The sequence below is a fragment of the Nothobranchius furzeri genome, chromosome 8 (genome assembly GCF_043380555.1).
Source record: "Nothobranchius furzeri strain GRZ-AD chromosome 8, NfurGRZ-RIMD1, whole genome shotgun sequence".
In the NCBI taxonomy this organism is placed as follows: domain Eukaryota; kingdom Metazoa; phylum Chordata; class Actinopteri; order Cyprinodontiformes; family Nothobranchiidae; genus Nothobranchius; species Nothobranchius furzeri.
In genome coordinates this window covers 76751698-76766880 of record NC_091748.1, presented here as the reverse complement: position 1 = coordinate 76766880, position 15183 = coordinate 76751698, and the positions used below count along the sequence as shown (strand labels likewise).

The window sequence follows — 15183 nt, the reverse complement described above, 5'->3', positions numbered from 1 at the left end:
TGTTGCTCAATGCGAGTTTCTGAAATCTTTTATCACAAAAGTTCGTATGTCATTCAAAAATAAATAAATGCAACCTGTAACCTCACTCTCCAGGTAACATGGAAAGCGTGTTTCTGGTCCGTGGGAGGCATGGATGTAGTTTTGACTTTAGAAGTGGTGGCGTGGGGTGGGGTGAGGTGGGGGGTCATCTTTATAGTAAATGTACAAAATAAATATGTACTGGGATCAGGCTTCAACACAAGCGGTCATTTTTCGCTTGGTCCTAGTGCTCAACCGGTGTGTGTGTGTGATTTGGTGTAATGGTTTTGGACGGTGAAAAGTGCAGGGGACAAAAATGTACTTTGGAAAAGGTGTGTGTGTGTGTGTGTGTGTGTGTGTGGGTGGGGGTGGGGAGTCATGTCCCCCCCCCCCCCCCGTTACGACTGGTGTTGGTATTGGTGAAGGACGTCCTGACATAAAAGGCACGGGGTCAGGATTTTAAAAGCAAACGATTTTATAACAAATAAATGACGAAGCTCATGTAAGGTTACTAGGTCCATTAAACACAAGAACTGAAGGTTCTAAAGAGGGAAAAAACAAGGACTTGAGGGAACACGCAAGCTGGGGCTCAGCTCCACTAAAATAATATGCCAATAAGTCAGAGTCGACTCACAAATTCAGCTATTCCCCCTTTTTTGGGCAAAAATAGAAAGTAATGTCCAATAAAGTAAAGTCCAAACAGACTGAGGGCTGTTAAGGTAATGGACACAAAACAGTAATAATTACTAAATCAAAGCGCTTTTGAGCAAACACACCAAAAGCAATACTTATGCTCCACTGAGCACACACAGCCGACAGGTTAACTTAACCTCTACAAAGGCTCCACTGAGCAAGCACAGGAAGTAGGTTCAAACTAACCAATCTTCTATTGAGCACAATCTCCAAAAGCTCCACAGAACTCAGAGAATGAAACTGCACTAGGTTCACAACTAGGTGTGTCTGGATTTCATTCACTCTCAAGATCTTCCCCACTCCTTCTGCTTCCTGGTTCTTCTGGCCACGCCCTTTTAAAAGCTCAGAAGCTGATTAGGGATTGAGCGCAGCTGGAAGGCGGGAGGGAGGAGGAGGAGCGGAGGAGGGGCTGCTCCTCTCTGCAGGGCAGTGGAACAGGAGCATGTAGAAACTGGTGATCATAACCCCCCCTAAAAAAATACTACATCCACAGTGGGAGGAAACCCACTCATGCATGAGTAGAGCATGTTAACTGCACACAGAAAGCCCTGAGCCGGGATTCAAACCTGCAACCTTCTTGCTACCATGGCCACCGTGCTGCCCACTGCACCACCATGCAGTTAAAATAGTTACCTGAATACTTTTCCCTTCTGGATGCTGATGAATTCATTTCTGCTGGTGGTTCTGGCACTCGTGCATATTTATAAAGTGGAACCTTGCCAGAGTTAGCATGCAGGGGCAGCGGCCTGAACTCTCTAAAGCCAACATAATACTCAATAAAACACTCCAGGTCTCTGCATGCTGGCCAGCAGCAGAGGGAGAAGCAAGGAGGAGGAAGTTTAAACATTTTCCTCTGGCAGTGGATGAGGAGAAAATGAAATTCCTGGAGTTGGAGGGAAAATAATGTGGGAATGTGAGGATTGCAGCATTTTACGTTTCACAGAAACAAGGCTGCGAGAAGATATTCCAGACTGCAGAGGGAGTGGTTCAAGAACACCAAAAGCATTTAGTACAACACTTTGAGCTGAAAAGGAACATCGTATCGTGGTGAGAACCTGTTCAGCAGAAAATCAGCAGCATTTAAGGGTAATTCATCTGTGAGAAAGTTCAGAATCATCTTCACTTGGACTTGGTTTGATTATCTTTGATTTGAACTCTGATTAAAGATGAGCTGGAAATGGACCAAACGATGCATCACACTGACCGACTCGCCACAGCGGTGAGCCTCCTCATTGATTCCTGAAGCAGGATAAAAATAAGGTCATTAGTGTGAGTGTCAAAGCTCAGTTTGCCTTCTAAAGATCCACGCATGCACCGAAGAGAGAACTTCAAGAAAGTTAAACGCTCTGATCAACTTCATGACAGGATTATTTTCACCAGAATTTACAGCTTCATGTGTGCAAAATCTAAATTCAATTCAGTTTATTTATAAAGTGCCAAATCACGACAAGAGTCGTCTCAAGGCACTTCACATAAGAAACATTCCAATCCAGGTCAGTTCATTAAGCCAATCAGAAAAAAAGTTTCCTAGATAAGGAACCCAGCAAATTGCATCAAGTCACTGACTAGTATCACTGACTATACAGCAATCCTCATACTAAGCAAGCATATGGCGACAGTGGAGAGGAAAACTCCCTTTTAACAGGAAGAAACCTCCAGAGAATCCTGGCTCAGTATAAGCAGCCATCCTTCATGACTCACTGGGGATCGAGAAGACAGAGCACACACACACACACACACACACACACACACACACACACACACACACACACACACACACACACACACACACACACACACACGCACGCACGCACGCACGCACGCACGCACGCACACACACACACACACACACACACACACTAGTTATTATCAGGAGAGGGAGAATGTTTAAGTGGTTAGCAGCAGTGTGCTAGACGATGGCCCCCTCCATGAGGCCACCACAGCTCAGCAGAACATCGTTGTAGCTTCTTCTGGGGAGAAAAACACATAGCAGGAAATAATACAGTTAAAGAGCAGACTAAGCCTATAGCAGCATAACTACAGAGATAACTCTGGATAACCTAAAGACCCAGTTGTTGCTATATTGGACCATCCACCGGCGCAGCGCGTCTATTTTTAGCCGGGAACTACATCCGCTCTGACTGCAGACACCCGGACCCCAACCACTGACCCATCATTAACGCTGCCTGACCGGGGGGTGGGGGCGATGGTTATGGGATGCATTTCCCTCTCCCAACGATGGAGGGATACGAACAAAGTGAGGATTTATAATTAATAAAATAAATGAAAGTGTTTAGGCTGAGATTCATGTTTGATCACTCAGTCCTGTTGGAGGATCACAGGTAACCTTTTCTCAGGCAAGACAGGTGGTCCGCGCGCGCTGAGAGAGAGAGAGAGAGAGAGAGAGAGAGAGAGAGAGAGAGAGAGAGAGCGAGAGAGAGAGGGAGAGGGAGGGAGAGAGAGAGAGAGGGAGAGAGAGAGAGAGAGAGAGGGAGGGAGAGAGAGAGAGTGAGAGGGAGAGAGAGAGAGAGAGAGACGCAGTGGTCGGGGTACTTTCCTGACGACACCAACATTCATCACAAACTGTGGAACAGAGCGCGCGCGCGGTGCTCTGCTGCCGTGCCACCCTCTCCCCTCTGACACCGAGCCCGAACCTTGGACATCACCCATGAACCGGGAGGGGGTGCCAGCTCCATTCCCGGCAGGAGGAGGGAGCCGCGGGAAAGTTGAGGCGTCGTGCGCCATCCCCGCTTCATGAATGGCCGGACCATGCAGGAGATGCCTTCCGACAGAGTTAAGACGCGGCGGCGGAAGGGTCGCTGCCCGGCCGGGGCGCCGCTGGGGGCCATCGCCTGCGAGGACGAGTTCAACAGCCACGAACTGGAGGCTCTGTTCCAGAACTACAACCTGAAGCTAGAGCAGACCGCCACCCTCAAGGCGCTGGCGGTGCTGATCGTGGCCGCGTCGTCGCTGTCTCTGGTGGAGCTGCTGTCCAGCCCGCGGCTCACCTTGTCCAAGGGATCCTACCCGGTGCACTGCGTGGTGTTCCTGTCGCTCTTCATCGTCACTAACGTCAAATACCTGCAGGTGACGCAGCTGCAGCAGATAGCGAAGCTGGCGCTGCTGTTCAGCTTCATCTTTGCGCTGCTCTGCTGCCCGTTCCCGCTGGCGCTGGGCACGTCAGAGCCGGTGACCGCCGCTGTCCCGGAGCAGGGCGTGTGGCAGCTCATGCTGGTCACCCTCGTGGCTTACATCCTGCTGCCCGTGCGGACGCTGCTGGCCGTGCTGTTCGGGGTCCTGCTGGCTGCATCTCACTTCATTGTCATTGCAACGTCCGTCAGCGGGAGGAAACAGAAGCTTTGGAGACCGGTGAGTGCTGCACCCGCAACCCGTCTGCACCCATCCACTGTCTGGTGAACACGTTTACCAGATGCATGTGCAGGGAAGGAAGTCAAACTTTCACTCCAAAAACCTTCAACTTCTTGTTGTTCTTCTGAGGTGCGCAGGAGGATTCACAAACTGCAGTTTTTACGCATCTGAGTTTTCCCTGGAGAGGAAAAGGTTAACAAAACGTTCAGCATTGATTTTAGCCCCAGGATAGGGAAGTTGTAGCAGCGGAAACGGATTTTACGCAGCAGTTTGGAGGAGCTGTCCAGCCCCCCGGTGCTGAAACTGGACCAGACTCACAGGAAGCAGAAAGCTTATCAGATCTGAGGAGATTCGTGCAAATGAAGCTGTTACAGAAGCACGTTAGGATAATTTACAGATTTACACATTATTCCTTTTGTCTTGTGAGAAACACCAGAGCCTTTGGTTCCAGAGCAGTCCTGGGTTGGATCCTAGCAGCTTTTCTGTCTCCACACAGGCCTGTTGGAGCCGGTTTACTCCACATTCAGTTTTAAACACACACAGGACTCATTTCAAATGCACCCTAGTCTAGATCCCGGTTTTACTGTCCCTTGGAGGCAGTTTGCTTCACAACTCTGAGCGAAGACTGGACTTTTAGTCTGATAAAGCATGAAAATGTATGAGACGCTCAGTAATTAAAACAAATCTTCATAAACATCTGATTACCTCTTCATCCCCATCCGTCAGATTCGGGGTTTTCCTCCTACCTGAGGCCAAAGGGCGCATTCCTGCCGTAACGGTTGATTCGTTCCTGTCTGCAGCTCTGATCTGACGCACACATCCAGGGCTGCAGAGGTTAGTCCCAACAGTTGCTCTCAGTTGGTACATTTTGTACCAGAAGACCAAAGGTATACAGTTTGAAATCTTTACCTGTTAGAAAACCAGAAGAGAAGGCGCCGACTTCTAAATCTGCAGCAGAAAACATCATGCTCGCCCCGTAATCGGAAGGTTGCAGGTTCGAGCCCCGCTCGGTCTGTTGCTGTCATTGTGTCCTTGGGCAAGACGCTTAACCCACCTTGCCTGCTGGTGGTGGTCGGAGGGACCAGTGGCGCCAGTGCTTGGCAGCCTCGCCTCTGTCAGTGCGCCCCAGGGCAGCCGTGGCTACATCGTAGCTCATCACCATGTGTGTGTGAATGTGTGTGTGAATGGGTGAATGACTGATTGTGTTGTAAAGCGTCTTGGGGGGTTCCAGGACTCTAGAAGGCGCTATATCAAATACAGGCCATTTACCATCAGGACCTTTTCTGTGAATCCTGATTTTAAAATCTCCATCTTGAAACAAACCAAGGATGAACCAACTTCTCAACATGTAAACATGTTTGTTTTCAACCAAAATGACAAAGATTATTAAAAAAAAATCAACAAAAGAAAGTGATTGTTTGAGTTCTGTTGACTTCCTGGTGCCATAGGGCCAAATTCCCACCAGAAGTTTCTACCCTGAAACCCGCAAACGGATCAGAACCAGAGATCTGGTTAGAACCTCAGCATGATGCACTTTGTCCTCGTGCTTGTCCTCGGCACAGCCTTCTGTCATGTTCTGGTTTAGTTTCCTAACCCAGGACATCCAGAATCATACACGGAGACTGGATGAAAGGGCTAAACAATATTTATTAGAAAAGGGTAACTGATGGAGCGCCGTCAACATGAGCCGAGGGTTTGAGTGAGGTTGAAGTGTGGAGGTGAGTTAGGGAATTAGTGGAAGATGAGGAGGGTGGTCAGGCCTGAGGTGAGGGTCGAGCTTGAGAGGAGAATCCAGATGAGCGAAGGTGAGTGCGGGGTGAGAGCGGGTCGGTCAGGTTGAGCGGGGAGACGTGGTCCAGTGAGATAATCCGTGGGTATGGCTGACGAGGTGGTGATGGCGAGGATACCTGAAGACAGGGGACAGGAATTACAAATATGCTAAAGCTCAAGACAAGTGCACGATTTCTAAACTCGAGAGTGGGCTTCGTGATCTCAGGTTGGACTGTACCAAAGTGATCAATCATCTGGCGAGGTGATGTCGTCTCCTTGCTCCTTTTATACGCCAACTGGTAGATGACAGATTGGCTGCAGCTGCCCGCTCCTCAGTGCCACTCACCTGCAATTAAGCACTCAGAGGTCATGAGTGAACCACTCACCTCGGACCATGACACCTTCATTCGGGTCAGACCACACGTGGATGGTTCTGGTTCCACGTGAACCCGCATGACCTTTCTGCTGAAACATGCTCTTCTTTGTGTGCAGCTGCTGGCCAACGTGGTGCTCTTCACCAGTGTCAACCTGTCGGGCGTGTTTGTGAGGATTCTCACCGAACGCACCCAGAGGAAGGTCTTCCTGCAGGCCCGCAACTGCATCGAGGAGCGTCTGAGGCTGGAGGACGAGAACGAGAAGCAGGTGAGGCGTGAGCGGGCAGCAGGACATGCTCTCCGCTCGGTGAAAACTTCTGTTGCTTTAAAAGTTTTTAAAGGTTTCAGGTGAAAATGTGTTCCAACAACCTACCCACAGGCAGGGAGTAACTATGACAGCAGCTATTTGAGGAAAGAACAATTACTGCGGCACGTGCACCAGCGCCGCACGAGCCACCCCCTCCGTGCGCACCTACGCGCACGGATCCAACTACGACACAATCAGACAACTCTAACCCACAGAAACTCTCAGGTCTGAACCCCCTCCACTTCTTGGTAAAAAGAAAAATAATGATCTTGTGTACGAAACATGCCTCAGCACACATCCTGCCTTTGTGTTGCACATGCCCGTGAGCACACGTGCACACTTGGCACCAGTTCTTTGTAGATTAGGGGATGATATGCTGTGTTTCGCCCCAGCAGTACCTGGCTCCCTTCTGACAGGCAATTATACAAGTAGATTGCTTTCACGGCCTCTCTACTCCTAGAAGGGTCACAGTTTATCCGGGTGGGAGAAACACACACCCACCTCTGACTGCGATCCATCAACAACTGGCGACCTGGTCTCTTCTTTTGTGCTCATGAGCACGCATCTCCGTTTTGACAGCCGCCCTCAAACGGATGCCCAGGCGTGTTTTAGTTGGATCTGCAGGTGGGATTGAGTCCCAGATGAGTGAAGGATACATTCTGAGCTTTGCTGCTGTTCAGTTTTCAGAGAAGATAAGATTCCAGACTTCCTCTGCCCTCGGAGAAAGTTGGACTTTTTTGCTCCTTCCAACCAGTGGCGTGTCCAGATCTTTTAAAATGGGGTGGCCCAGGTGAGGCCCAACAATGTGCATGGGTGGCACCAATGGCTATGCAATTTAGTTTTACCCCCAAGCCTTTTGTGGACAATGAAAAGCCTATTTAAAGATAAATTAGTGTGTTGGCACCTGGGGTGGCCAATCAGATTCCAAGGGTGGCATGTGCTACCCCAGGCCACTCCCTGGACACACCCCTGCTTCCAACGTAATCCGAGTCTAACGTCCAGCTTCTGTGATGCAGAAACTTTGGATCCTCATTTCCTTTCCTCTGTGAGTTCATTAAAACCACCATAAATCAGATTTTTATGTAAAATCTGAGTCAAGCTTCTCTTTTAGCTTTGACTTGTTTTAATAAACCTGTGAACTCTGACTCCTCAGAAGCGTTTAGAAGCTGCTGAAGAAAAGGTTAGCAGATGTTTCAGAAGCAGAATCTGCTGATGATTTGTTGCTCTCATCCAAGCTGGGACTCTTAGAAACATTCCAGCATTTCTTTGTGAACACTTGAGTAAATTATGCAAACATTCATTACAGATAGTTTATCAGTCGCCCCATTTCAAAGCGCCCCTTCTTGTCAAAAGTGTTGGAAAAGGCTGTTTATGATGAAATTATGCCCCATCTGAACAATTTTGGGGTCTTGGATAAGTTTCAGTCTGGTTTTAGACGATATCACAGCACAGAACTCGCTCACATCAGGGTTTTTAATGATATTATTTTAGCCACTGATTCCGGTTCCCATGTTGCCCTGGTGATGTTGGACCTCTCAGCTGCATTTGACACGGTTGACCATGACATTTTATTGTCCCACCTTGAGAATTTGGTCGGCATTAAGGGATCTGCGCTTGACTGGTTCTGCTCCTATATTTGACAACAGGTCTATTACAGTTAGAATGGACGACTGATCATCTCCCTCTGCTGCTCTTCCTTGGGGCGTGCCACAGGGTTCTATCCTCGGCCCCCTTTTATCTAGCATTTATATTCTTTCACTGGGGCTAATCTTTAGGAAGTTCAACATTAACTTTCATCTTTATGCAGACGACTGCCAGATTTATGTTCCATTGAAGACTTTTACCTCCATCCAGCTGCTCCTTGATTGCCTGAGTGAGGTTAAAGACTGGCTGTCAGCAAATGTTCTGCTCCTGAATGATTTTAAGACAGAGTTTATTGTTTTTACTACTAATGGCTCGTCTTCCTCCGCTCCTGAGTTTTCTGCTCTTCCTTTTAAAATTAGTCAAACAATTGTTAATCTTGGAATTAAAATGGATGCGGCTCTAAAAATGGACGTCACGTTAATCACGTTGTTACATCATGTTTTTATCAGCTGAGAAGTATTTCCAAACTAAAACCCATTCTGAATCGGTGCCACCTCGAGACAACTATTCACACTATCATCACCTCAAGGTTGGATTACTCCAATGCAATTCTGTTTGACATTTCAAAAGCCGCATTATCTCACCTTCAGCTGATACAAAGAAGAAGAGGAAGAAGAAGAAGAAGAAGAAAATATAATTTCCAGCGCTTCTCAAGATAAAAATCATGAGGCGCTTCACAAAAACAAAAAATGTAAAAATATAAAAAAACATTTAGAAAATGTTTAAAAATATATTTAAAATGAGCAAAAAGAGACAATTGTGATTAAAAATGTTAAGAAAGAGAGAGAGTGAACAGGAAAGAGGGAAACCAGTGGATCCTGAGGAAGGTGGAATAGGTGGGGAGAGCAGAATAAAGAGAGAGAGGTGAAGAAGGTCATACAAAAGCCAGCTTGAACAAGTGAGTCTTCAGCTGCTTTTTAAAGGAGACCACTGAGTCCACTGATCTCAGGCTCAGGGGGAGAGAGTTCCAGAGTCTGGGGACCACAGCAGCAGATGATCTGTCACCTTTGACCTTTAGCCTGGTGCTGCACAACCAGTAGGCTTTGATCACTGGACCTCAGGGACCTGCTGGGGGTGTAGGGACTAAGAAGATCACCAATGTAAGATGGTGCTTGTCCATGTAAGGCCCTATAGACCAGAACCAGGATCTTGAAATGAACCCTGAAGTTGACTGGCAGCCAGTGAAGCTGGAGGAGAAGCGGGGTGATGTAGGTGTGTTTGGAGGACTTGGTCAGAAGCCGAGCACAGGCGTTCTGAACCACCTGTAGACGGTTCAGGGAGGTTCTGCTCAGACACGTGAAAAGAGAGTTACAGTAGTCTAAGCGTGAGGAGATGAAGGTGTGGAGAACTGTCTCAAGTTCAGAGCGGGACAGAATGAGACTCAGCTTAGCAACGTTCCTGAGATGGAAGAAGGAAGAGCGACTAAGAGAACTGACATGAGAGTCCAGGGTGAGAGCTGGGTCAAAGGTCACACCAAGATTCCTGACAGAAGGTTTGGTGTGAGAAGCAAGCTGACCAAGAGAGTCTCTGACTTTGGGAACCAGCTTGTCTGGGGCACAGATGAGGATCTCAGTCTTATCTTCATTCAGCTGAAGAAAGCTCCCACCATCCAGGTTTTGATAGAGTCTAAGCAGGTGTGTAACAGCTGCAGCTTAGACATCTCGTGGGGCTTAAAGGAGATGTACAGTTGGATGTCATCTGCATAAAGATGGTAGGAGATTCCTTTGAAGGAGCTCAGGATGTGCTGAAGGGGAAGCAGATAGAGGAGGAAGAGCAGAGGCCCCAGCACAGAACCTTGTGGGACACCATGGGTAAGGGAGGTGGTGGAGGACCTAAACTTGGAGACGGCCACAGAAAAGGAGCGCTCAGAGAGATAAGAGGAGAACCCCTCCAGAGCAGATCCTGATAGGCCTACCCAGTCTCTCAGCCTCTCCAGTAGCAGGTGATGGTCAACAGTGTCAAAGGTTGCAGTCAGGTCCAGCAGGACCAGAACAGAACAGTCCCCTGCATCACTGTGGGTCAGAAGGTCATTAGAATGCAACAGCAAGATTTATGACGAATACTGGCCGTCGGCAGCACATCACTCCAATTTTAGCAAGACTTCACTGGCTTCCTGTGCACTACCGTGTACGGTTTAAAATTTTATTGTTTGTTTTTAAGGCGCTGAATGGCATAGCACCACCTTACATATCCGAGTTACTCACTCCTTGTGTGCCGGGCAGGACTCTCCGTTCAGGTGACCTACACCTACTACAGATTCCCCGTCCACGCTGCAAACCCCGTGGTGAACGAGCTTTTTCTGTCCGTGCTCCGAAACTCTGGAATGATCTCCCGCTGAATATCAGACTCTCCTCCTCCACTGGGGTTTTTTAAGTCTCACTTAAAGACTTACTTTTATTCCCTTGCTTTTACTACCTAGCTATTTTATCTAGGTTTGTTTACACAGTTCTTTTACTGATTTTATTGACTTCTCTTGTTCGGTTCTTTGCGCTATGCTCTAGCTGTTTTATTCTTTTATATTATCCGTTTAACCTTATAGGTTTATACCCCTGTACAGCACTTTGGTCAGCTCACGTGCTGTTTTTAAATGTGCTTGATCAAATAAATGGAATTGAAGGGAATGGAATCAGTCATACCACCTTAAAATGTTATTGCTGTCAGTATCTGGCTGGGACTGAGCAGACAGAAGCATGAGATTGGATGTGGCGTGGTGTTATGATCCAAGCGATGAGTGACTGGCACTGGATTTGAACAGTTAATAAAGGAATCGCGGCGTGCAGGTAGAAAGGAGACGAGAGCGTGCTGTGGTTCCGGAATAAAGGAACAGATTTACAGGAAGGCGACAGGCTGAATGAATCCGTTGGTCTGGTCAGAAAACATAAACTGAATGGTCGGATTACTCCGGACAAGGTTCCTGATGACTGAGCCCTGATTGTGATTTACACTTCCTGAAATTTGCCCGGGAAATGTCATGTGGATCGGAAGTCCGGTGATGTGCATTGTGGGAGCTGGAGTCTGGCTGGTGGAGTGAGGGGGATGAAGGCTGGAATTGGAGTTATGAGGCTGGATTGGGACCGATTGGGACTGAGGAGGGCGAGAACTGAGGAGATCAGAACTGGGTCTTGAAGGAGTCAGGACAAGACGAGGTTCTGAGAGAAAGAGCAAACTTTTTCACCAAATGACAAGTGGAATAAGCATCTTCACATGGCGCTGGTGTCTAACTCCAGCAGTCTTCAGGTGGATGCAGTGAACACTAGGGCTGGGCGATATGGCAAAAATAGAATATCACCATTTTTCCAATATTTTATCACGATTTCGATTTTATCACGATTTTTTATCCATGAATAGCATAACTTCAATTGCGTATTAAAGAAGAGAAACATTGAATAAATAAACATTTATTCATATTAGGGATAATCAGCACAGTGCTAACACACTTATATTTTAAACTCACACCAGAGATGATAAAAGCCCTGAGAGAAACAATTACAAAAATCAGTTTTTCTCGTTTTTCAAGTAACTTAACATAAATTAAAATCGTAAACATATTTAAAGTGCAAACATGTCAATTGCAAACGTATTGTGCAAACATTAACTTGTTCAAAATACTATGTAGCTCCCAGTTGCTCATGTAGTGGATAGTTAAGCTCAAATACGGCTCTGATGTGCGGCTGGACCAGAGATCGCTTGTGGTAGCAAATAACTGCGCATTCTGAATATTTTCTGCAACGCTCACTTTGCATTCAGCGTACATGCGTGGAATGGCGGTGTTCGAAAAATACTTGCGGCTGAAAAGCGCGGATCCAATGTTTTTATCATTTTCTTAAATCCCGCTCCTACTGTTCGCACGGGACACAAATCTTTAACCAAGTGGTACGTCACTGCATCTGTCGCGCTGTTCCGTCGTCTGCTGTCTCTGTCGTAAGGAGTGAGTTTTGTGAGTGTTTCTGTTAGCGTTTGCTGCCTGGAAGAAGCACTAGCCGCTGCAGCTGCAGGCTTTTTAGCTTTAGCTGCCAGCTGGCTCTCATTGTATTGTTTGGGATGCCTTCTTTTCAAGTGATTAAACAAGTTTGTGGTGTTGCCATCACTTGCCTTGACGCTCTCCTTGTAAATGACGTTTCGCTGCTCTTTGTCATCTGGTGAAAAACCAAACCAGTTCCATATAACGGACGAGGCGTTCCTCTTCGGAACGAAAACCTCGTTGTCGCTCTCGGCCGCGGCCGAAGCCATGTTTGTTCACACACAGGTGAAAACAAGCAGGGCACTAATATATTACTATGACTCACTCTGATTGGTTAAGGGTCAAACAAAGGCGTGTCATTCGCCTGGGGTAAGTTCCCTTTTCATTCAGAGGCAGAAATTCGACAGCAGAGCTGTGAATCGTGATAAAACGGTCTCTCAAAAATGACAGACCGTCACATGGGTAGATCGTAAAACTGTCTAAAATCGTCATATCACCCAGCCCTAGTGGACACCCTGGACAGGTGTCCGGTCCATCACAGGGACACACAACCAGACTTACACTGACATCTAGGGATGATTTAGAGTCTCCAGTAACCTGCATGTTTTCAGTCTGTGTGAGGAAACCAGAGAAAGCACATGCATGCATGAAGAGTTCACGCTAACGCCGTGCCACCATGCTACCAGCTGCCCCAACATGCAGCCCAATCAGCAAACTGTAGAAATAATTATGAAAATAATACATTCTGTTGTAAACACCTTTCACAGACCTCTGTGAAAGCATCGGCAACAGTTGACAGACAACAGAGGACAGCTGTTGTGGTTGATGTGGCGATACCAAGTGATGGAAACATCAGGAAAAAGGAGCACGAGAAACTAGAGAAGCACCGGGGCCTCAGAGAAGAATTGGAGAAAGCCTGGAGAGTGAAGACATCGGTGGTGCCCGTGGTCATCGAGGCACCCAGGGCAGTAGGCCCCAAACTGGAGGAGTGGCTAAAGCAGATCCCAGGAACAACATCAGACATCCCAGTCCAGAAAAGAGCAGTTCTAGGAACAGCTAAGATACTGCAGAACCCTCAAGCTCCCAGATCTCCAGAAGACTCCTCAGACTTTGATGGTCCTTCAGTTAATCCCATCAAGAGAACGCAATGATGATTGTAGTTTTTTGGTGTAGTTCTCCAATCTGCTCGGGGTCCCGTGTCTGCCAAAGATGTCGTCTTGCTACGGCAATACCACTTGGCCAAAATGTATTGCTTTCTCGATTCTGTTCTTTCACATAGGGTTTGGGAAGAGTTTAGCAGTTTTGTTCTCAAATTCATGTTTCTTACTATCTAAATGTTTTTGAATGTTCGACACTCAAGATCTTTTTATTGTCATCGCACACGTTTACAGCTACATTGACTGCGCTCATGAAAGGCAGCTCATGTAAGGAGGTAGTAAAATATAAGTTAAAGTAACATGGCTAAAAAAGAAGTCACATACATGCTCTCTCTCTCTCTGTTTCACACACACACACGCACACACGCACGCACACAGCCTTGTGGGACTCCTGTGCTGAGTGACGGAGAGGAGGAATGGTGGAGGCCTAACTGAACCGACTGTGGTCGGTTTGTTAGAAACTCTTGTATCCAGAGGCAGATGTTTCGCTCGAGGCCAAAGTCAGACATCTTGTAGAATAGTCTGCTGGGGAGGATGTTGTTGAGTACAGAGCTGTAGTTCACAAATAGCAGCCTTGTATGTACCTGGCTGTTCCAGGTGTACCAGAACCATGTGGAGGGTGGTAGAAATAGCCTCATCTGTTGATCTGTTGGTTCTGTAGGGTGGGGGTCCAGTTGGGGGGCGTTTCAGGCGAGTATTCGGTACGGATAAAGCATTTTAGACATCATTGGGTAACATTGGGTCTTTCTGCTCTGTGATTGGCCAGTCACACAGAGTGCCCGCCCCGTCTACACACAAAACCAACAAACGGCCCACAACTGCTGTCCCACACACACACACACACACACACACACACACACACACACACACACACACACACACACACACACACACACACACACACATGTTGTTTTGTTTAAATTTGGGTGGGAAAAATGCCAAGAATGTTAGAAAGCAAATCAGTTTGATCATAAAATAAAATAAAAAAATTAAATAGCTGTGTCTTGTTCTAGTGGTTCATATTTCCTACTGCATGAGTTCAGTTGTATTTATTCATGCACTTAAATATTTTATTCAATTCAAGTTTATTTATATAGCGCCAAATCACGACAATGTTCATGTTAGTTTGTTAAAAATCCTGTTCTACATAAGTTCCTTTACAATGGTAAAACACCAGAGGGCTAAAACAAACCAGGGGAGCAAAATGATTGTGATTGTTCTAAACAATGTGGCATTTCGGTGATCAAAAGCCCCATTCCCATCTGTACCGGGTCGGCCCGGGCCGGGTAGTGTAGGTTGTTTACATATCTGGGTGGCCTGGTATTTTTCCGGGCCAACCAAGGCTCATTCTCAGCCCTCTTCTCGAGGGGGTCTGCTTCAGGCCGACCAGGGCCAACACACCCACTGCTGACAGCAATTCACACCTTCCATTAGAGCAAGCCTCTGATTGGTGGGTAGAATCAGCCCACATGGGCTTAAGACAAGGATGTGTGGAATCAACCGGGCCAGGCTGGGGCCGACTGGGGCTACCCGGCCCGGGCCAACCCAGTACAGATGGGAATGGCCCAAAACACATTGAATCTCAATTCTGAGGCTGCTCTGTAATTAGTTCTCAAATAAACAAAACATAAAAGAACTTCTGACCAATCCGTGTTAGTTTCATCCTTGAAACAATGTACCGATTGAAGCCCCACCTACTTCCGACGAAACCATGCACAGTTCCGGTTTAGGCCCCGCCCACTCCGAGTACAGATACAGATCACTTAGATGGTTGAACAGATACAGATAGTAATGTACTCACTCATCCCTAATCGGTACTATGTGGAGGGTTAGACAGGTGGGGACAGCACCGGAACTGTGAAGACCTGATCCAGTTTTGCTGCACAGTCG

The 15183-nt window shown here is 47.2% G+C and overlaps 1 protein-coding gene across 3 annotated transcripts in view; it reads left to right on the top strand.

Moving 5' to 3' along the window:
• The first annotated feature begins 433 nt into the window (after window positions 1-433).
• adcy1a (adenylate cyclase 1a) overlaps window positions 434-15183 on the top strand; it is an 85746-nt gene continuing 70996 nt past the window's right edge. For 2 of the 3 annotated variants that reach the window (XM_070554342.1, XM_070554341.1), the window contains exons 1-2: window positions 434-4080; window positions 6343-6492. In XM_070554342.1, the coding sequence (XP_070410443.1) occupies window positions 3466-4080; window positions 6343-6492 (765 nt within the window). In that variant the 5' untranslated portion in view covers window positions 434-3465. The remainder of the gene's footprint in view (window positions 4081-6342; window positions 6493-15183) is intronic. The other variant, XM_054752011.2, reaches the window with a different exon arrangement.